This window comes from Chlorocebus sabaeus, chromosome 14 (assembly GCF_047675955.1).
Source record: "Chlorocebus sabaeus isolate Y175 chromosome 14, mChlSab1.0.hap1, whole genome shotgun sequence".
NCBI lineage: Eukaryota > Metazoa > Chordata > Mammalia > Primates > Cercopithecidae > Chlorocebus > Chlorocebus sabaeus.
In genome coordinates this window covers 94,559,798-94,582,855 of record NC_132917.1, presented here as the reverse complement: position 1 = coordinate 94,582,855, position 23,058 = coordinate 94,559,798, and the positions used below count along the sequence as shown (strand labels likewise).

At 39.8% G+C, this 23,058-nt stretch overlaps 1 protein-coding gene across 1 annotated transcript in view; it reads left to right on the top strand.

Annotated features, from left to right (window-relative positions):
- Nucleotides 1–1,177: 1,177 nt before the first annotated feature.
- Nucleotides 1,178–23,058, top strand: part of BUB1 (BUB1 mitotic checkpoint serine/threonine kinase) — a 41,532-nt gene continuing 19,651 nt past the window's right edge. Inside the window, exons 1-15 of the mRNA XM_008008367.3 lie at nt 1,178–1,307; nt 4,999–5,058; nt 5,140–5,278; nt 6,495–6,691; nt 8,796–8,839; nt 9,807–9,907; nt 11,483–11,535; nt 11,628–11,812; nt 12,911–13,062; nt 17,513–17,772; nt 19,292–19,350; nt 20,597–20,725; nt 20,819–20,929; nt 21,689–21,788; nt 22,709–22,790. Of these exons, the coding sequence (XP_008006558.3) occupies nt 1,282–1,307; nt 4,999–5,058; nt 5,140–5,278; nt 6,495–6,691; nt 8,796–8,839; nt 9,807–9,907; nt 11,483–11,535; nt 11,628–11,812; nt 12,911–13,062; nt 17,513–17,772; nt 19,292–19,350; nt 20,597–20,725; nt 20,819–20,929; nt 21,689–21,788; nt 22,709–22,790 (1,698 nt within the window). The 5' untranslated portion in view covers nt 1,178–1,281. The remainder of the gene's footprint in view (nt 1,308–4,998; nt 5,059–5,139; nt 5,279–6,494; nt 6,692–8,795; nt 8,840–9,806; nt 9,908–11,482; nt 11,536–11,627; nt 11,813–12,910; nt 13,063–17,512; nt 17,773–19,291; nt 19,351–20,596; nt 20,726–20,818; nt 20,930–21,688; nt 21,789–22,708; nt 22,791–23,058) is intronic.

The window sequence follows — 23,058 nt, the reverse complement described above, 5'->3', positions numbered from 1 at the left end:
GTTAGCCAGGATGGTCTCGATCTCCTGACCTCGTGATCCACCCGTCTCGGCCTCCCAAAGTGCTGGGATTACAGGCTTGAGCCACCGCGCCCGGCCTACATTTTACTTATTTCCTCTTTAGACATCTGGACTCCTCTACAAAGAAGTGTCTACTTTTGATTTTAAGGTGTCTAAAAACTTGGTCTCCCAGAGTGCCCTGTCCCCCAAAAGATGTTGAAAGCGGGCATTCTGTAATCTACCCAAACTTTTCTGCTCTTATGTTAATTACAGCTGACTGTAGAGAAAGTCCAGTCCCGTGAGCCCCACCTTCCACGTGAAGCTGTTTGACAGGTCCCCTGTGTGGCTCAGGGCCCAGCCTTTCAGATCGGTTAAATAGAGCCCAGGGGTCTACTCCAAGGACACTAACCCATCACTTTCCAGTGCCTCGTATAAAATTATGCAGCCGACCCTAGAACGCCCCTGCCCCGCTCACGCCCCCTCTACATGAAGGCTGAGCCAAAAACTCCTCAGGTTTTTCCACAGGCCGTCGTCACTCCCTCTTTGCCACGGCATTTGAGATTCTGGGCTAAGACTATTGGTTTCAGCATCTGGGATATTTTCTCACAGCCGAGGACGCTGATAGAAAACTGCCAGAAAGCGGGAGGGGTCCCCGGCAGCAGGTCCAGTTTTTTCTCGCCTCCTGCCTCCCGGGTGCTGCGGATTACGCCACGACAGTCTCGACCCTGCACACGGATTTTTTTCTTCCGTTCCATGAACCAGACATAATGATTTTGATTTACATATTTAAGTGAAGGGGAGAAGAAACGCCACTCTCAGGACCCAAGGACTGAGGGACGGTTTTTCTTTCTCAAAGAATTCCAGTTAAGACATTTTTCTCTTGCAAAGTCTTTCCTACAATGATGGTTTAATCCTGTAATTATGTAGACCAGTTACAACCTGGATACCTAAAACAAAAAAAGCCAATTCCCTACGTCGGAGCCAACACAGCTCCCCCTCGCCGCGCCGCATCCCAGACACCCGGTGTTCGCTCAGCAACTGCCAGGTTTCGGTTCAACCGAAAACCACGGGAAATGGGAGGAGCTACTGGCCCAAGGGAGGGAGGCGGGACTTGATCTCCGAGCAACGGTCCCGGCGATTGGCCAGCCTTCTGCCGCCGCCACCAATGGGCAGGCGCCCTGAAACGTTCGGCGAGCCGATTGCGGCTGCGCGGGGTATTCGAATCGGCGGCGGCTCCTGCTTTGTGGCTGAAATTTGGCCGCTGCCGGCCAGCGTCCTCTGGCCATGGACACCCCGGAAAATGTCCTTCAGTAAGTGTCCGTCTGGTGGGGCGGGGAAGCCCAGGGGGCTGGGGCGGCTGGGGTTCGGGCCTGGCCTGCCCCAGATCTGCCTTCTTTTGCCCCCTCCGCCCCCTTCCTGGGTTGGGAATGTGTCCCACCTAGCAAGGCCGTAGGCTGCTTGAGAGCCGGGGAGGGCTCCGGCACCTTGGATTCCGCTGAGGCCCGGAGCTTGTCCGCCCATCCGCGCCACAGTGGCCGTTTGGAGGAATCTGGATAATTCGTTAGGTCCTCAGAGCTCTCGTTTATTCTTTGTAAGGAATCCCCTCCTGACAGTTCAACCTGAGAAAAATCCTGAACCTTGTGTTTAGATTTTATGATACATTTTCAAAATCAGGTATTTAACAATTCGACTACAGTAGGGAACGAATTTAAAGTTGCTCTCCTATTCATAATCTCACTGCTGTTTTTTAAAAGTCTTTGAATACAGAGTACTTTTAAGAAAAAAAAACTGAAAAAAAAATAGCTTTGCTTATTATTGAGTGATGTGTGCCAACCCGCCAACATCACTAACTTTTGAAGTTCCCACGCTTTTGTTTTATGACTTAGATGATTTACCCAGACTGTGACTTAAAGGCATTTAAAACGATTAAGTCATAGGTGCAGGAAGTAAAACTGGTCCGTTTTATCAGTTCCTTGGGATCAGAAGACCGAGATTGTTAAATGTAGTCCAAACAAAAATCTATTTGCTCTAAGACTTTTTCTGTAGCCCTTCAACCTAGCCGGCAAATTATTTTCTTTCAGAAGTCCCCCGCCCCTTTTTTTAAATGGAAAGCAAATATTCCCGGTCTTATTTTGACTTATTAAAGATGAATTTGCTTTAATGAACTGGATGTTTTACTATTACAGGGTATTCATGTCATTTTACTAGAGAAATGTGGTTGGTGTTAGAACATGAAATGTTTACCTTGGGCGGGCCTACTAGACATATTTTGGAAGAAAGGTTCTGAAATAGGGATTTGTCCCTCTGCTATAAAGCATGAGAGACATTTAAAATTCAGAATTTTTTTTTTTTTTTAGTTTTAAAAATAAGCAATACGTTTATATGACTAAAAGAATATTTAGAACAGTATTTACCAAAAACTCCTGTACCTGTCTACTCTCCTACTCTGTCACATGTAACTGTTTTTCTAGTTTCTTTTTGGAAATATAAATATTTACATTATTATAATATATTAAATGTCTGCAGGTTTGTATATGTTTTTTGTCTTTACCACACACAAAATATAACAGTATATACACTGCCCTTTTGCCTAACAATATCCCTGGAGATCTCTACCAATACATAAAGTTCTTTCTTATTCTTTTTTTACAACCGTGTAATATTTCATGTACCATAATTGATCTAAGCAGTCAACTATTGATAGATACAGATTGTTGACAGTCTGTTTCAAATGGTGGCACGGTGAAAAATCTTGTACAAAACATTTTGCGGATACACATGTATGTGTCTTCCAAATCTGCAGAAGTGGTTTGCTGGATCAGAAGCTAATCAGTCCAGTTTTGGTAGATAATTCCCTTGGCAGGAATTGAGCCCATGCCCACCTCCAAGCAAGATGTGACAGAGAGCCTGCTTCCCATTGCTGCACCTACACAGTCTTGTCACGGTTTTTATATTTGCCAATCTGATGAGTGAAAAATTCAGCGAAGTGAACTTCTGTTTTGACAGGTTGAACATTTTTCATGTTTGTGAGCCATGTATGTTTTTCTGTGAAATAATTTCTTACGCCCTTTGCTCGTTAAAAAAAAAAAAATGGGTTCATAACTTTTTTTCTCAGCTTCTAAAAGCTCATTGTTTTTCCAGTTTATCATTTCTCTTTTGACTCTATTTTGTAGTTTTTTTGCTTATTTTGGTTATTTGCCATGCAGAAGTTTTTATTTATATATAGTTGTATTTATTTAGCTTTTCTTTTGTGGCTTCTGGATTTTGAGTCATAAGAAACATTGATTTCATTTATATACCAAGGTGATAGCTAGAAGTAATTACTGCTTTTTAGGCAGGGCATGGTGGCTCATGCCTGTAATTCCAACACTTTGGGAGACTAAGGTGAGAGAGTCACTTGAGGCCAGGAGTTCAAGACCAGCCTGCGAAATACAGTGATACCTCATCTCTGCAAAAAATAAAATAAAAAATTAGTCAGACATGGTGGCATGTGCCTGTAGCCTCAGCTACTCAGGAGGCTGAGGCAGGAGGATCACTTGAACACAAGAGTTTGAGGTTACAGTGAGCCATGATTGCACCGTTGCACTCCAGCATGGGCAACAGAGCAAGATTCCATCTCTTAAAAAATAAAAATAAAAATACATATTGCTTTTTACATCTTTAAAAAAAAAAATTCGTATAGTGTCTCAGATAGAAAACCTAGGAGTCTTCCTGACTGGTTTCCCACTTCTATTCTCACCTCTACCTCCTTCTTCACACAGAGGTACATTAAAATGCAAATTAGGTCTTGTCACCCCCGCATTTTCCTGCTCATCACACTTAAACCACACTGGCTTGCTTTCTGTTCCTGAAGTTCTCTCAGCCTTGACCATTTCCCCCTCAGATAGCTACATGGCTGTCTGGCACTGATCACATGTCACCGCCTCTGAGAGGCGGGACTTCCCTGACCACCCTGTCTAAAACTAGTAACTCTTATCACATTCTCACCCTTTCTCCTGTTGTGTTTTATTCTGTTTGTTCTTCTAAGTACTTAGTGTAACCTGACATTACTTTGCATGTTTCTTTTTGTTTGTTTAGCCCCTCTAGCATCTGAATTCCCAAGGGGAATTTTGCTCTGCCTGACTGATTTTTTTCAGCTATGGTTGAGTATGTGGAAGTGGGGGACACAGAATTCTCCGGGAGCTCTGTGGCTGATTTCTGAGCACTGCTATCATCTGCTGTTCCTCAGGGACTTCGTTACTTTGAAGCCATGAAAACAAACTGTGTCTGGAAACTCTACTTTGTGGTACTCTGGGCTACTTCACACCCATTTACAAGTCCTCTTTGACTCTTGCTCCAGCCATGTCTCAGCCATGCTCCTGGGAAGCAAAGGCAGGAGTCTGAGTCAGTGCCATGCCTGCATCCCACTGGAAGGGCAGAAGTCTGACTCAGTGCCATGCCTGGATCCCACTGGAAGGGCAGGGGTCTGAGTCAGTGCCATGCCTGGATCCCACTGGAAGGGCAGGGATCTGAGTCAGTGCCATGCCTGGGTCCCACTGGAAGGGCAGGGGTCTGAGTCAGTGCCATGCCTGGATCCCACTGGAAGGGCAGGGATCTGAGTCAGTGCCATGCCTGGATCCCACTGGAAGGGCAGGGGTCTGAGTCAGTGCCATGCCTGGGTCCCACTGGAAGGGCAGGGGTCTGAGTCAGTGCCGTGCTTGGATCCTCTTGTTAGGAGGAGGAGCAAACTTCTGGACACTGCCCCTCATGGTGGTAGTGACATTGGGGTTCTGTGAGAGGAGAAGGACACTCGGGGATAGAGCTGGGACTTCTGGAAAAACACTGGCTGCTTCTGAGTTTTCTATGTCTGAGCGAATGCTTCTTAAAATTTTAAATACTATGTGGATTGATAGTTAAGATTTTCATTGTAATGCATATAAATGGTATATGTAAAATGAAGTCTCTCTTTTGCTTATAGACATTATCCCTAATATCCTATGTGCATACCTTTCTCTCTTCTAGGATGCTTGAAGCCCACATGCAGAGCTACAAGGGCAATGATCCCCTTGGTGAATGGGAAAGGTCAGCATTTAGTTATTTTATTTCCCCTAAACAAACTATATGCTGCCCCGTGGAAAATTAACATTATCCATATTTTTCTAGATACATACAGTGGGTAGAAGAGAATTTTCCTGAGAATAAAGAATACTTGATAACTTTACTAGAACATTTAATGAAGGAATTTTTAGATAAGAAGAAATACCACAATGACCCAAGATTCATCAATTATTGTTTAAAATTTGTAAGTATACTTAAGATGTATAATCAAATCTATAATCATGTTGTACTTCTGCTTTTTAAACTTAGATTGTAAGATCATTTTAGACTTTTAATTCCTTGTTTCTAGTTCTGAAGATATAGAGAGGAAAGACTGTTTATTCTCTGATTCAACAGACTTCTGTGCCACTAGTGATTAAAAAGTATGTAGGGGCTGGGCACAGTGGCTCACGCCTGTAATCCCAGCACTTTGGGAAGCCAAGGCAGGTGGATCACTTGAGTTGAGGAATTCGAGACCAGCCTGGCCAACATGGTGAAATCCTGTCTCTACTAAAAATACAAAAATTAACTGGGCATGGTGGCAGGCACCTGTAATCCCAGCTACTCAGCAGGCTGAGGCAGGAGAATTGCTTGAGCCTGGGGGGTGGATTTTGCAGTGAGCCAAGATCATGCCACTGCACTCCAGCCTGGGTGACAGAGTGAGACTCTGTCCCCTCACCAAGAAAAAAAATTATGTGCGGACTTCTCTCTACCAGCAACCAGTCAGTCAACTCTGTAATTGTATCTCCAATTCAATTCGAGCACTACCTGAAAATACCTTCAGATTCCACAGGTTAAGGGTTCTGTTCCACAAGACTGCCTCTCACTTCTAATGCCAGCTGCAAGCCACAGGTTGTTTTACCTGTGCTTCTGACTGACTGGCTATAAAGCAGAGTTCCCACAACCCTCTCCCTGGGCCTGGGTTTGATGAATTTGCTAGAGTGGCTCACAGAACTCAGGGAAACACTTACTTTCGGTTAATGTTTTATTATAAAGGATATTACTAAGAATACCGATGAATACCAGATGAAGAGATGTTTAGGGCAAGGTATTGGGGAAGGTGTGTGGAGCTTCCTTGCCCTTTCCAGGTGTGACACCCTCTAGGAACCTCCATGTATTTAGCTCTCTAGAAGCTTGTCTAAGCTCTATCCTTTCGGGTTTTCATGGAGGTGCCTTACACAGACATGATTGATTAAATCATTGGCCATTGGTGATTGGCTTAAACTTCAGTCCCTCCTCCCTCCCTGGAGGTTCAGCAGTGGGGCTGAAAAGTCCAACCCTCTAAACCTGCCTTGGTTTTGCTGGTGACCGGCTCCCATCTGAAGCTACCTAGGGGCTCCCAGCTTAGCTGGCTAACTCCTCACCAGACGTAGACTAGCAGTTCCATTATTCTTACGTCTTTTTGTTTTGGGTTCCCGTAGGCTGAGTACAACAGTGACCTCCATCAGTTTTTTGAGTTTCTGTACAACCGTGGGATTGGAACCCTGTCATCCCTTCTGTACATAACCTGGGCGGGGCATCTGGAAGCCCAAGGAGAGCTGCAGCATGCCAGTGCTGTCCTTCGGAGAGGAATTCAAAACCAGGCTGAACCCAGAGAGCTCCTGCAACAACAGTACAGGTGCTTACAAAGTCAAACTCACTGTGATGATTCTGACTTTGAAGAGGAGGGTTTGCTGTTAAAAATTGTATCGTTAGCAATTTGTACAGGGAAATCCTTCTAGTTTTGGAAAATGTGGATAATACAGGATAGTGTAAAGAAAAAAACTGCTCAGAAATATTAGTGTTAACAATAACTGGCCCATTTCCTTCTAGTATCTTTTCCTGTGCCTGTGTGGGTATCTTTGTGTTTTTATATATTTTAACAGCAAGTCATATTGTATGCCTGGTTATACATACAAAGAAATACTTAAGAAATTATGAACTTTTAAACTACTTCTGTAGTAGTTGTGAAATCTGTCACAGTGTTGTGTCATAATCCAACCACTCTCCAATTGGACATTGAAGTTGTTTACATTTTGATTTTTATAAATGGCACTATGATAAATACCTTTTTTTTTTTTGGAGACAGAGTCTCACTCTGTTGCCCGGGCTGGAGTGCAGTGGTGTGATCTCAGCTCACTGCAGCCTCCCACTTTCGGCCTCAGGAGATTCTCCTGCCTCAGCCTCTTGAGTAACTGGGACTACAGGGACATGCCACCATGCCCAGCTAATTTTTGTATTTTTAGTAGAGACGAGGTTTCGCCATGTTGGCCAGGCTGGTCTTGAACTCCTGACCTCAAGTGATCTTCCTGCCTTACTCGGCCTCCCAAAGTGCTGGGATTACAGGTGTGAGCCACTGTGCCTGGCCTGTGCTGAATATATTTCTTAATGAATAACATTGTTCACATTTTTAAAACTTTTTCTATGATCAAACATATGTCACTTAGGGAATTGTGAAAATACAGAAAACGAAAGAAAACCTTTTGGCATTTTCCTTGGCACTTTTTTTCTTTGTTACAGGATTGCATGCATGCTTTATATACATATACAGCTTTGTGTCAATGTCTTTTTCCTTCATCATAAAAGTATTTTTTAGTATATTTCCTATTTTTACTTAGTTTCTACTCATAGATTCTCAGAATTGAAACTGTTGAGTCAAAGGGTGTATGAAGAGTTTTTACACTTGTGGTGCATATAACCAAACTACCTATTGAAGGTTATACCAATTGTTTACTCTTCTCCTCTCATTAGTAGAATCTGAGATCCATTATCTACTGCACCCCTTGCCAGGCTTTAATATGCTCATCTTTTCAATTTTTCTGTATTACTCATGCCTTTTTAAGATGTCATTATGAGATTTTTCAAACACACAAAAAAGAAAAAATTAGTATAATAAACTTCCATTTATCTATCCACAGCTTTTAATAATTAACATTTCATGTTTCTCAATGCTGAGGAATTTTAAAGCCAATCCATAACAGCAAAATATTTTTCCCCAAACCCTATTGTAAACATCTCTAAAGTCTTATTTCTTACAGAGCCTTATTCCATAATCATACCTAAGAAGACTAACAATAATTATTTAATATCACGTAATTTTCAGTCTTTCCTCATCATGTAAAATGGCTTCTTAACCATTGGTTTGTTTGACTTAAGAGCCAACGAGGCTTACCACTTGGTTGCTTTATAGCGTGCACTTTGGCTCGCATCGCTCAGAAATGTCAGGCGTGGGAATTGCACATTACTCGACAGGTAGAGTTGAAAATGAAATATGCCATGAAATGACATATTTGAGAACTTCTCACAGAGCGTGAACAATGATATGTCTGCCTTTCGAAGCAGTAATCTAAGTACTTTTGTACTTTCACTTCTTTCTTCCAAATATATTCATTATGTTCCAAATGTATAAAGTACCTAAAGTAGGAGTTCAAACATCCTGTGTTAGAACATTTGCAGACTTGACACATGGAGAAAGAGGGTGCATTTTTATATGAATTTGAGAAATACTAACATAAACTAGGCAAAAGGAGGAAGTTTTGTAATACAGATAATGTATTGGATATAAAAATATTTCCAGAATTTTATTTTTTAATTTTGAAGCAACTCTAAAATTTAACTGTACATTCTCTCTTGACATCAGACTTTACTAGCTTATAATAAGTTGTCTATGGTATTTAGTTTTCACTCTAACAGCTGTGTACTGTTTTATAATCTATATTGATGTCTTTTCTGCTATCATTTAGGTTATTTCAGACACGCCGCACTGAAACCCATTTGCCAGCTCAAGGTAAAATCAGGCTGTCTAAAATGCCTGTTGTTGTCCATTTAGTCTTGGATTTGTACTAGTATTTTTTTTCTTTACAAAACAAACCTGGCTGGGCATGGTGGCTCAGACCTGTAATCCCAGGACTTTGGGAGGCCAAGATGGGTGCATCACCTGAGGTCAGGAGTTCAAGACCAGCCTGGCCAACGTGGTGAAACCCCGTCTCTACTAAATACAAAAATTAGCCGAGTGTGGTGGTGGGCACCTGTAGTCCTGGCTACTCAGGAGGCTGAGGCAGGAGAATTGCTTGAGCCCAGGAGGCAGAGGTTGCAGTGAGCCGAGATCATGCCACTATATTCCAGCCTGGGTGACAAAGTGAGACTCCGTCTCCACAGAAAAAAAAAAAAAGAAAACTCATCCAATTTTTAATGAAAACCAAATTGTACTCTCAGGTGACAGAGAAAGCATTCTGATCATCATAATCCCACTAAATAGCCCCAGACAGCAGGGGCTTTGTCTTAGCATTTTAAAAGAGCAAACCTGCAAGAAAAGCTTGATAATGTCACTGTATTTCTAGGATTTTTTTTTTTAATTCAAAATTGACCAAAATACTTAATCTGGACTCCATCTATTTGTAATGGAATCAAATGTGTTTAATGCAACTTTTAAAGAAATATAGCCATTTCTTTTTCTTAGAACTAAATATCACATTTCAGCAATAAGCATTGCCTATCTTATCCGGTTGTTTAAAATTACTAGTTAGGTTTTACATTTCTTCTGGGGACTTCCTGGCATTTTGAATTGGTCAGAAAATTGTATAATACTTATTTTAAAAACGTTTTAGTTGCAATTTCTGAGATGGTGTAAATGAGTTGATTTACTTCTTATGATTCCTACTGGAAGGATCAGAGGAATTTATTATGTGTGATAATTTTACTTAATATGGTTTTACCCTTAATTTCTCCTTACTTTATTCTCTTTTCCCTCTTAGCTAGAATCTCAGAACCTCTGCATAATGTTCAGGTTTTAAACCAAATGATAACATCAAAATCAAATCCAGGAAATAACATGGCCTGCATTTCTAAGAATCAGGTAATAATGACATTTGTAGTTTGTGTGGAAACTGGGAATGGTATTGAATGGCCAGCCTGGCTGCCTTCTACATCCACTTTGACATCTCTTTTCTTTGATCTTTCATGGCTCTAACCTCCATGTCAGCTACCTGCTCCTGTGGCAACTTCCTGGGCCTGTTATTCTCCCCGACAACTCACCTCAAATACAAATTGTTGTCTAACCCAGGGGCCCTCACCACATAGCCTCCTGTCTTTACTCTCCCCACCAGCTTTTCCCTTACCAATGAGTGCCCTTCCCTCTGTTCTGCTGGCCTCTGCATAGGCTCTGGAAATCCCTACCTGGGATTGTACCCATCTGGGGGCTCCTGAGCCTGGCTTTCAAAACTCAGAGCCTCAAAGGTTGGTGCCTGTTACCTCAAGTAACAGGGAGGTCTCATACTTCCAGGCACTGGGACATGCTTCCAGTGTCCAATTCACTCTTGATGTTTTGTGTATCTCTTATGTTTTTAGGTTCACTCTTTAGTGCCAAAAGATAGTGATTTTAGGCTTCTTTTCAGTCTCTTCAAACTTGGGACCTGGCTACCTCTAGCCTCCGTCTCAGGAACTTCAAAAATACTATCTCAACAGATAGCAGATGCCATCAAGTGACATCTGTCAGTTTTCTGCCACCAACCAATAAATGTAACTGCATCCTTCCCTGTGAGAAAAGGTGGCCTTCTATCTGTGCTTGTCCTTATCCTCATCAAGATTTTTGCCCTGTGGAGATCTCTTCTGCCTCCATGGCGTATCAACATGGGAAAATGCTCAAGTCTCTTCTTCCCTCAGCCTCATGTTTCCCAGCTATGTTTCCCATGTTACCCTCCACAGTACAACTTTCTTTCAAAGTTCATCAAGGACCTCCTTGAAGCAAAAGCCAGTGGAAACGCCTCTGTTCTTAGGGTGTATGTACAGGTTTTATTAATGTAACACATTCTTAGAAGTAGAATATGCATTCTTAACTTTGACAGGTAATGCAGCTTGTCCCAATTTACATTTTACATCCTATACTTGCTTGCCAGCCTCCTGACCTCTTGTTGCCCTGTCTAATCTCTAGACAGAGATGGGTTTTGATTGCAGTCACAGTTCCTAGACCTAGCTCAGAGTGTGACATGGAAGTGTCTGGTAAATATTTGTTTAGTGAATGAATTTGAGAACTCTTGAGGGCAGAGTAGTACCTGAGGAAAACTTTAATTAAAAAAAAAAAGTTTAACACAGCAGTTGGGAATGTCAGTCGCATAATGTTCAGACACTATTGTTTAGCTCCTAGACTATGAATGGAAGGGAAATAAACTATGGTTCTTCTCTACTGCTGAGTGGGACTTTATTAAAAAACAAACAAAAAAGTCTTTCTTTGATTAGATTAAGTTGCAATAGTTATTGTGAGGTTGTTGATACAAACTAAATCTTTTGATATTAATCATAATTTAAAATTACGTAAACCTTGGGATTAAGGTCCCTCTTCCCCTCAAGCATTTTCATATTGTTTTCTGAAGTAATTTGGGTGACACTTTCTTCTCAGATAAGTGAATGCTGATGTTTGTTTTTTGTTTTTTAGGGTTCAGAGCTTTCTGGAGTGGTATCTTCAGCTTGTGATAAAGAGTCAAATATGCAAGTATAATCAGTGCATTGATCTATTATTAGTTTCCTTTAAGTGCTCTTCGGTACATTGTTGTAAATAATGTATTTTTCCCCCTTAATAGGGAACAAAGAGTGATCATGATTTCTAAATCAGAATATTCTGTGCACTCATCTTTGGCATCCAAAGCTGATGTTGAGCAGGTTGTTATGTATTGCAAGGAGAAGCTTATTCGTGGGGAATCAGAATTTTCCTTTGAAGAATTGAGAGCCCAGAAATACAATCAACGGAGAAAGCATGAGCAATGGGGTACTTGCAATCTTGTATTTTGAGTTATTCTTATGTCACCTAAAAAAATCCTCATCTCTGAGTAATTACTTTTTTATAGAATAATTGACTATGTTGAAAGACTGCAAAAGTCTTCATCTCATCCCATCAGAAGCCCGAAATCATTTTGCCTTTGCCCTGCCCCGAGAGTACTACGCTGGCAGCGAGCTGCACCTTTTTTTTCTGAATTGGAAATTGCTTAACCACTAGTGTAGCAGCCAAGTTAGTCCAAGGACTAAATTGATGTCTTGGCAGCAAACTCATGGTTGAAAGAGTGCTAAATTAGATATCCATACCACTGTCATCTTAGCTTTAGTGAAATAAATATTTTAAAATTTTTCAGTATTATCTGTATACAGTAATTCCAAACCCCTAGGTCAGTTATTTGAACCTTTATTCCACTCAGAACTTCTATACCATCTAAGTTATTTGGGCTGTAGCCATTCTGGGCCTTCCTTTTTGTTCATTACTTTTCATACTCAGTTGACAACAGAGAAGACAAGTCAGTTAACACAGAGGACTCATTTTGTGCTGGGCATAGATGCATTTTTCTTTCACATGCCATGACCCAAAGTCTTAAGCCAGACTCTTTGACTTGTCTGTGGCATGGCTCTGTTAACCAGTTGTTGGAAATGGGACTGACCACAGCATGCCTGAAGCCCTGATCAGTTAATGCACTTCACTTCTACTTAGAAAGTCTCTAGAAATTTTTATCTTTTAAAAACAAATAAAAACTTACTTTAAAATGATTTGGCAATCATGATTGTTTACAAGAACAATCATGTGTATGATGGTTAAAAAAATCTTTACTATTATACTGTGCTATTATTATTTTTGATCAGCATGTACTTTTTTTTTTTTTTTTTTTTTTTTTAGTAATTTACATGCCCTGAACATATAGCAGCCAAGCTATGGGCAGGTAAAAATTAAAAGGTAATACAAGTTTCGCTTCTAAAACCAAATATGAGAAAGACAAAAAAATCAGCCCCCTAAAATATAACCCTTTCCTCATTTTGCATGTATTCCTATGATGACCTGGATTTAAATTTTGCATGCAAACCATTTTTATCTTTCCTAAAGTAAATGAAGACAGACATTATATGAAAAGGAAAGAAGCAAATGCTTTTGAAGAACAGCTATTAAAACAGAAAATGGATGAACTTCATAAGAAGTTACATCAGGTGGTGGAGACATCCCATGAGGAGCTGCCCGCTTCCCAGGAAAGATCCGAGGTATGTTGTGCTCTTCATGACACGTCCTGTACCCAGCAGCAGGAATGGCAGTTTGATTTGTTCCTTTCTGTGTGCTGTTTTAGAGTTAATTCTGATGTTAATTTAGCTAGTAACTTTCTGAAAGTCTAAAATAATTTGACACAGAAGTTCAAAAAGTAGAGTGAGAGTAGAAAGTGATAGAACAGAATGGTAGTATGTTTTACATGTTTGTGTGTATGTGTACATGTCTATACATTCATGTATTTATATATAGACCTTTTTCTGGTTTTTGTACAGTGACTATTGTGTAATGAATATTGGAGTATAGTACTCTCAATAATTTATCATTTAGATAAGTTTTTTGTTTGCCATTATTTCATCTTGGAAAAGGAGGTAAGTGATGAGTGTGTTACAGCCACATATATTTTCTTAAAATTAGAAGTGAATGAAGGAGATTGGAAATAAACTCATTTAAGCTGTATAGTGGTTGCTTAATCTTTCATAGTATATGTCTGTCTATGACATAGGATACCATGAAGATAAAATACTTTATTTTCTTACATATTTGGAAAGTGTAAAAATATGTGACTATATGATGGTTTTTTAAAATAGCACATGAAATGTGTGTATATATGTATATATGAAGGAGAGCATTCATTTGTATATATGTATGTGTGTATGTATGCATATATATATATATATACACACACACACACACACGCAAAAATTCTCCTTTTTCTTTTTTTTTTTTAATTTTTAGACAGGTCTTTCTCTGTCACCCATGCTAGAGTGCAGTGGTATGATAACTGTTCATTGTATCCTCCGTAGTAGCTGCGACCACATGCATGTACCACCACACCCACTTAATTTTTTATTTTATTTTTTATAGAGATGGGGTCTCGCCATGTTGCCCAGCCTGGTGCCAAACTCCTGGGCTCAAGCGATCCTCTTGCCTCAGCCTCCCAAAGTGTTGTGATTACAGGTGTGAGCCACCACGTCTGGTCTGAATGTTCTCCTTTATTGCTAACTGCTGTAGTTTGTGTTTTTCCAGACTGACTGTGTATGAAAACACATAAATATGAATACAATAGAATGTTCTACATAAATAAGACTTATTTTCTGCTTTTTCTACCTAACACCTCTGATAGATCTTTCACTACTATTGCATAGCTATCTAGCTAATTCTACTTGCAGCATAGTCTTCTGTCATACCTTATAAAAGGGAGTGTATCATGTAGAAACTGTTAGAAGTCATGCTGCCTTTCAAGTGTATGTACCTAAAATGCTGTCAGTCTGCCCTCTATAAACAGGATTGTGCACTCACATTAATAGTGTGTAAAAGGACTTGTTTCTTGTACACATTTGGCTAACATTAACTATACTAAATCTTTTCAAGCACCTGATGTAGTTTCTTGAATTATAGGTGGATTTGGACAATTTTGGGATACATTTAGTGGCTGTTTAACTTTTTTCCTTTAAATTGACTGGATGGCTTTATCCATTTTTGAGTCATTTCATTTTTTTCTGATTTATTTGTATTTCTTTTTTTGTGTAATTTATATTTTCCCTGGATAGTTGTAAGGAATTATTAATAAATTGTTCTTCCTGGCTCCTTTCCTGTGGCATATCCCTGGTTCCCATGTCTTTATTTCTCCTTAATGTCCTCATTTTGAAAACACGCATTCTCCAGCAGCTTATTTAAAAAACAAACAAACAAAAAAGCAGCAGCAACAGCAGCATGTTTGAGGGGTTAGTTTTTGAGGTCTCTTGCATGTCTAAAAGCATCTTTATTCTACCCTCACACCTGGTTGATAATTTGGTTGGGCACAGTGTTCTGGGAAGGAAATCACATTCACTCAGGAGTTTTTAAAGACACTCCATTGTTTTTTGGCTTGCACTATTGGTGTGGAAAAACCCTGAGTCCTTCTCATTGTTGGTTCTTTGAGATGACGTTTGTTTTTCTCTGGATGGGTGTAGGATCATTTTTCCCCGCTGTGTTGTGACATAGTGATGTATCTGGTATTTATCTTTTCATCCATTATACTTAGTGCTTAAATGTTCTAGTTTTGCAACTCTGGGGAATTTTCTTAATATATATTTTTAGAGGTGGATATTTTTTTCCTCATACTCTCTGTCAGGCTATCCTGGACTGGTCATTTAATTTTCTTAATTTTCTTAAATTTCACCGTTTTTTCTATCTTTGTCCTTTTTTCCCCCTAATTTTCTTTGAGATTGCCTTAATTTTCATGGCCATCTTATTAAATTCTTTTTTTTTTTTTTTTTGAGACGGAGTCTTGCTCTGTTGCCCAGGCTGGAGTGCAGTGGCGCAGTCTCGTCTCACTGCAAACTCTGCCTCCCGGGTTCACAACATTCTTCTGCCTCAGCCTCCCGAGTAGCTGGGACTACAGGCGTCTGCCACCACTCCCAGCTAATTTTTTTTTTTTTTTTTTTTTTTTTGTATTTTTAGTAGGGACAGGGTTTCACCGTGTTAGCCAGGATGGTCTCGATCTCCTGACCTCGTGATTTCCCCACCTTGGCCTCCCAAAGTGCTGGGATTACAGGCTTGAACCACCACGCTTGGCCAGCATCTGCTTTTTAAACAGACTTTTACAATGTTCCTATCTTCAGCTCCAGCTTTACTTCCATTCTCAGGTGTAGATTTCTGAACTTGTCTAGCAATTAGGGACACACCGCTCCTAGCCGCCTTCAACAGCTATGTTAAGTGTAGAATTCCTTCACTGTCATTTTGGTGAGATTTTTGGAGTATATCAAGCCACTGTCTTTAACTAGAAGCCTGCCTTTTTCAAACTTACTTCTCTGTATGAATAGCATCAGATTATAATTTCCAAGTGGATTGCCTATTGTCTCTAAATCATTTATTGATCTGCTCAGCCTTTCCCCATTGATTTAAAATATCTTTACCATGTACTAAATTTTCATGTATACAAGATCCAATTCTAAAATATGTATACCTTTGTTTTAGTCAGTAGATATCTACTTGATCATTTCATAGGTGTATTTACTACAACTTTCTTTTTTTTTGAAACGGAGTCTCCCACTATTGCCCAGGCTGGAGTGCAGTGGTGCGATCTCCGCTCACTGCAACCTCCACTTCCCGGGTTCCTGCCTCAGCCTCCCGAGTAGCTGGGATTACAGGCGCTGGCCAACATGGCCGGCTAATTTTTTGTATTTTTAACAAAGATGAAGTTTCACTGTGTTGGCCAGGCTGATCTTGAACTCCTGACCTTGTGATCCACCTACCTCGGCCTCCAACTTTCTTACATGTTTTGGTATCTGGTGGAGAAAATCTCTGGTATTGTTCAGAATATTTCTTCAGAATTGAATATTATGATTATTTATAATCTTTACTAATTTGGTAGGTGAGAAAGTGGTGTCGGTTATCATTTTTGCTGACAAAGGAGGATGAGGTTTTTGTATTTTTTTCCATTAGTCGGTAAAATAACTATTCTTGCCCTAGATATTTGGTGGTGTTTGTTTGTTTGTGGTTTGAGGCAGGGTCTCACTCTGTCATCCAGGCTGGAATGCAGTGGTGCAATCTCGGCTCGCTGCAGCCTCCTTCTCCCAGGCTCAAGTGATCCTCCCGCCTCAGCTTCCTGAATAGCTGGGACTACAGGCACTTGCCTCCATGTCCAGCTAATTGCTTGTATTTTGTGTAGAGACAGGGTTTTGCCATGTTGCTGAGCCTGGTCTCAAACTCTGCAGCTCAAGCAAACCACCATCCTTGGTCTCCCAAAGTTCTGGGATTGAAAAGTTACAGGCTTGAGCCATCCATGCCTGGCTGGTGTTTTTCTTAACAATTTATAAGCATACTTTTATATGGTGAGAAATTAACGCATCTAACTTTGTAACACTAAAGCATACAATTACAATCTTGTATTGATGTGAATAGCAAAGCAAAGATTTTAAATTTAGAGCTTATTATCCTTCCTGTTGTGAGACAGGCTTTTATGGCAGTTATTACTGCAATTTATATTTGTGTTTCCTATTCTTCAAAGTGAAAATGGCTACGAAAAGTATTTTATTTATTTATTTTTTCCCGATGTCAAGTCCTATCTCATATACCAATCTAAGGGTATTTTAATGGGAGGAACACTATAATGAGCTTTTGATAACACTGATTTGTTGACCTTTTCCCAAAATTAAGTAAAGAGAAATAAGATAATACTTAAATGCTGATACAACTACAGAGACTCGTTATTTCAGTGGTTAGAAATTATGAGCTGCTAATGGTGTCTGTGGTTCAGAAGCTACAAAGCATCCATTTTGTAGAGTGGTCTTTTCGTTGTTGACTGTACATTTCAGAATGCTTGAAGAAGGAGTATGGGGAAACGTCAAGGAAAAAGGAATCTACTGAAGACAGATGCCATGCTTTGAGAGGTTGTAATGCCTGATTAGTAGTATTCTGGACTTCATGGTTTTGTTTTTGTTGTTTGTTTGTTCAACATGAAAGGTTAATCCAGCATGTATGGGGCCAAGTGTAGGCTCCCGGCAGGAACTGAGAGCTCCATGTCTTCCAGTCACCTATCAGCAGACACCAGTGAACATGGAAAAGAACCCAAGAGAGGCACCTCCTGTTGTTCCTCCTTTGGCAAATGCTATTTCTGCAGCTTTGGTGTCCCCAGCCACCAGCCAGAGCATTGCTCCTCCTGTTCCTTTGAAAGCCCAGACAGTAACAGACTCCGTGTTTGCAGTGGCCAGCAAAGATGCTGGGTAAGCTGAAGGTAGTCCTAGAGATGACAGTGATGTGAGTGGCACTTGTCACCTTCTCTACATGACCTGCATTATCAGGAACAGTATGTAAAAGATGAATGATGTCTGCCTTTTATTTTTAGATAGGTATGTTGTTGAAAAAGCAAGTGGCAAAACATTGCTCCCAATCCTTTAGGCTTACTTATTCCATGCTTCTTTTAGAGTATATCTTATATGTTTGTGAATTAAAAATTTTCAATACTCTGAAAGTCAACAGTCACTTGGTAACTGAAGAATATACAGCTTTTAGGCTAAAATTGCCTTTGCTCACTGACTTTGAATACCTGCAGAGATCATAACTATCCAGACAATTACTTGACATGTATTCTCATATTCCTTCTGTCTTCCCATAGAGAGCGGTTTGGGATTAATACACATGATTCTGTCTCTCAAAATGTACCTCTGCATTGGAAGTTTTTACCCCAATTTTGAGGGATTTTCCCAGATTTCAGAAATTATAATTAATGTCATATCACTTTTTTAATTACCTCTAGTCATTTCGACTCTCTTTTAGCTCGTTTTTATAGGGATTTGTAAAATTAAAAATGCTTTGCATGTTTTACTTTATACTTTAACAGGGTTTATTAAGGGAACTCCAGCAATGTTAAATAGACACATTAGATCCACTACCCCAAGTGCACTTAAACTGATGTAAATGGCTTGCGTATCATTTTTTTCTTTCTTGATAACCATTACTTTTAAAGGCTGGAGGACATTGCACTGTGGCTGCTGGCTCATCACAGCAAAGGTGTCCTGCACAGCTGAGGCACGCCAGTGCTTCTCCATGTCCTGACTCTGGTTAGCTGCCCGGAGCTGGGCTCAACTCTTTAACCTCTGTAATGAATGGGATCATTTGAATAGTCACAGGACTTTACCATGTGTAGAGATGGTTCTTATTCCTATAATTACTGTGTCACACAAATGTTTACTACCTGGTCTTTTCTGTAAAAATTCTTTTCCTGAAATGGAACTCAAAGGAAAAAAAAAAATTTTATTTACTTACACTGTAGACCCTAAGTGGTTCCATCTGTATTTTGACAGGCTTATAATTATTGACTGATTTTTTTTTTCTTTCTATTATTTCTTGAGAGTTAGTTAAAAATTCTGATAGATCAAGCATTTTTTTTTTTTTTTTTTTTTTTTTGAGATGGAGTCTCTCTCTTGTTGCCTAGGCTGGAGTGCAATGGTGCGATCTTGGCTCACTGCAACCTCTACTTCCTGGGTTCAAGTGATTTCTCCTGCCTCAGCCTCCCAAGTAGCTGGGATTATAGGTGCCTACCAGCACACCTGGCTAATTTTTTTGTATTTCTAGTAGAGAAGGGGTTTCACTATATTGGCCAGGCTGGTCTCGAACTCCTGACCTCAGGCGATCCGCCTGCCTCGGCCTCCCAAAGTGCTGGGATTACCGGCGTGAGCCACCACACCCAGCCTAGATCAAGCATTTTATTCTCTAGTGTGTCTCAAGAGTTTTCTCTTCCAGATGTGTGAATAAGAGTACTCATGAATTCAAGCCACAGAGTGGAGCAGAAATAAAAGAAGGTAATATTTAATTAAAATAAATGTGTTTCTGTCCATATTCCTCTATATCACTTAGAGGTGTGTTTTGTGACTGTGGTTTATGAAGGCTTCAGGCCTTAATGAACTTGAGTGTTAGATTTCCTGTTCTTAGAGTATAGGTTATTTATCTGTGGACCATTTCAAATAAATGTAGAAATCCACTTGGTAGTCACATCTTTTTAGTTTAACATTCTTTGGAAATGTAATTTGTGAATACATTTCTAGTAAATTTCTCAGGAAATTAATCCAAAACAGAGTCACCTTTAGTATTTTAGGTAGGAAAGTTTATCAGAAGTTTAGTTAGAAGTGTTACACTGTTATTCGGTACTGCTTTGTTGGAGGCATTTTCATAGAAGATAAGTTTTATAAATAATAAGACACACAGATTGGACTTTCACATCCCCCCTGTGTGACTGGGACATCTTTTTTCTGGACAGTTTGGTGAGGAGCAGGGCTGTTTGAAATAGCTGGAGGCTCATTAACTGAACCAAGACTTACTGAGCCTGCTCTGTAGGTGCCAGGCACTGTTATACATAGTTAGGGATGAAGTCATGAACAAAAAATCTCCACGCACACAGAGGGGGAAAGAAATGTACTATTGGAGTTGTGGGGTTGAAATTTCAGAGAAGGTGATATTTGGGTAAAGGGCTGAAGTTAGGGAGCTTACCATGCCACTAGCTTGGGCAACCTTTTCAGGCAGAGGGAATATTAAGTGTTAAACCCTCAAGCAGGAAAATCTCTGATATATTCCAAGCACAGCAAAGGGACCAATATGGGGAGGTAAGCAGGGAGAGGAGGAAGGTGAGGCCTGATCAAACAGGACCCAGGTTGTGCAGTGCCTTGTATTCTATGCCTGACTGCAGTGGAATGAGATGGGAAACCAGTCTTAAGATTTACATTGTGACAATGAACTTCGGATAGGATACAGTGGCACTAAGGGTATAATTTGTGACAAAGTTGCTAATCTGGTATGATCCAGACCAAACACTCAATCTCTTTGAGCCTTCATTTCCTTTTCTGGAAAAGGATAATTTTCACCTTATTTACCTCATAGGACTATTATAAAGATAAAAATGAAATATATGAAAGCACGATGATACTGGAAATCATTAGTGATAATTTTTAACGATGACAAACTGGTTTAATTGTAACTTGCTTAAATTGTGTGTCTTTTAAGTTATTCCGATTTGCCTACTGATACCATATTTTGTCTCCATTTCTTTGCTAGGGTGTGAAACACATAAGGTTGCCAACACAAGTTCTTTTCACACAACTCCAAACACATCACTGGGAATGGTTCAGGCAACGCCATCCAAAGTGCAGCCATCACCCACCGTGCACACAAAAGAAGCGTTAGGTAAACTGTTTTATTTGAGTGTGTAGCACCTGATGACAAGTTAATGAAAGCTCTTTTGCAAACTTTTTACAGTTATTCTTTTTGTTCTTTAAGGTTTCATCATGAATATGTTTCAAGCTCCTACACTTCCTGATATTTCTGATGACAAAGATGAATGGCAATCTCTAGATCAAAATGAAGATGCATTTGAAGCCCAGTTTCAAAGTAATAACTATTTAAAAGCTACTAAGTGCATAGCATTATAGGTGGTTATCACAGAAAATGTCTAGAATTATATAAGAGGTGGCCCTGCCCTTGATTAGCTTGTCACATAAGGGCAGGGAATGCATGAAATAAAAATAAGACAGTTCTTGACAAGGTACTCAATGTGTGTGATAGATTTGCTTGATTAAAGGGGAAAAAAAGAATAGTGCTAAAGAAGGATAAAACCCCCATGGGTAAGAAGGGCTGAGTACTCAAGGTGTGACTTGAGCCTTCACTGGTAGAGGAATGGCTGGGGCAGAGTGTTAGAGGAGGCTGGCAGCTAGCCCACATTTGTTTAGAGTCAGGGGATTCATGCTAGAAGCCAGAGATCATGATAAAGATAAGTAGGAGCCAATTAGACTTAGGAGGACTTGAAATGTAAAACTCAGAGGTTAATTCTTTCTTGAAGGAAATGGAAAACAAAACCCTGAGAGCTTTTATTGAGTGAGTCAGGTGACAATAGTAGTGATTTAGGAGAATGATTAACACCATGCTGATACGTAGCAGGGACTCCTGACCTGGGACTTGAGTACAAAACCCTGTTACCATACTTAAGTCACTTCATCTCACTATAGTGCTTTATTGCCTAGTATTTGAAAAGCTGATATTAGTTATTTTCTGTCAGCTGTTACTCTTTTTTCTTATTTGTAGTTGAAGTTTAACATAAAGGATGTTTTTTCCTAGTACAATAATTAGATGCTATTTTTTATTATATTGCAGAAAATGTAAGATCGTCTGGGGCTTGGGGAGTCAATAAGATTATCTCTTCTTTGTCATCTGCTTTTCATGTGTTTGAAGATGGAAACAAAGAAAATTATGGGTAAAAAAAAATACCATCTCGTTAATGGGTTGCAGCAGAGTTTTCTCTGGGACCAGAGGTGGTGGGGTGGTGAGGAGAGAATGTGAACTGCTAATCACATGGTCAAATGAGCCTTTTGACCACACGACCAGGGGGGTGTTGCCAAAGTTCTCCAGATCTACGGTACTGCAGGAGTTCCAAGAGAGCAGGTCGCCCATAGCCAAAGCATGTGTTGATAAAGGAAAACAGCAATGAACTAGCAGAGAACTGAGGTTTCTGTGGATTTGAAATCATATTAGGTGTGAATGAATTCACCAGTACAGGCATCCATACATGCTCTATTTATATTTGCAGCACTGATAAAGTAGACAAGCAAGTGGCTTATACTGGGTATTGCTGCAGAGAATGTGTTTTAAGGCTAAGGGATATTACATTAGAGAGCTTTTACCTCGGGGTAGAGAGGGGTCACTCCAGGAATTTTCATTGTTAATAGTTTGAACCATGGAAAGAGAGGTGTCAGTGTGAACTAAAGGTTTTATGGTATTTAAGAAATTCATAGGGAGGTAGAAAGGAGAAAGGGCATGGCTAGCTGTCAGAGACGAATTCCATAGCTAGACAAGTCCTGAAAATTAAAAAAATATGTTGGCATCCATGACTTTCCACTGGCCATGGCCTTATTTCATTTTTGGCTTCTAAAAGTTATGTGACAGAAATTTCTGTATTTTCCACCCTCACTTAAGACCTATCATTATAGGTCTACTTTTATAAGTCAAGTTAATTCAGTTACACTCAGTTTTGCTAGAACTGCTATAAAAGCAAGGAATATCTATATAAATATTAACATTAAATAGGATAAGTAGAGAACTTTTCTAATGGTCAAGTGATACCATTTATTTCCTTAGCATATTTTACTATTTATAATTTAGCAAATCTTTCCTTAGATTACCACAGCCTAAAAATAAACCCACAGGAGCCAGGACCTTTGGAGAACGCTCTGTCAGCAGACTTCCTTCAAAACCAAAGGTAAGCAAACCTGTTTTATCTATGAAATGGGTCCTACAACCCCATCCACTTTATTCTACCAAATGATTATGCCGGTCAAAGGATATTGTGTATGGGAAACTGTGCTGAAAAATATGAAACATAGGAAGAATATGTTTCTTTTAGGACATTATGTAATAATTATTCAAGAAGAAATAGAGTATTTTCCAAGTGTCCTACCAAAATTATTTATTAATATTAATTACTATGGTGGTTTCACATTTATCCACATATTCTTTGAATTTTTTCC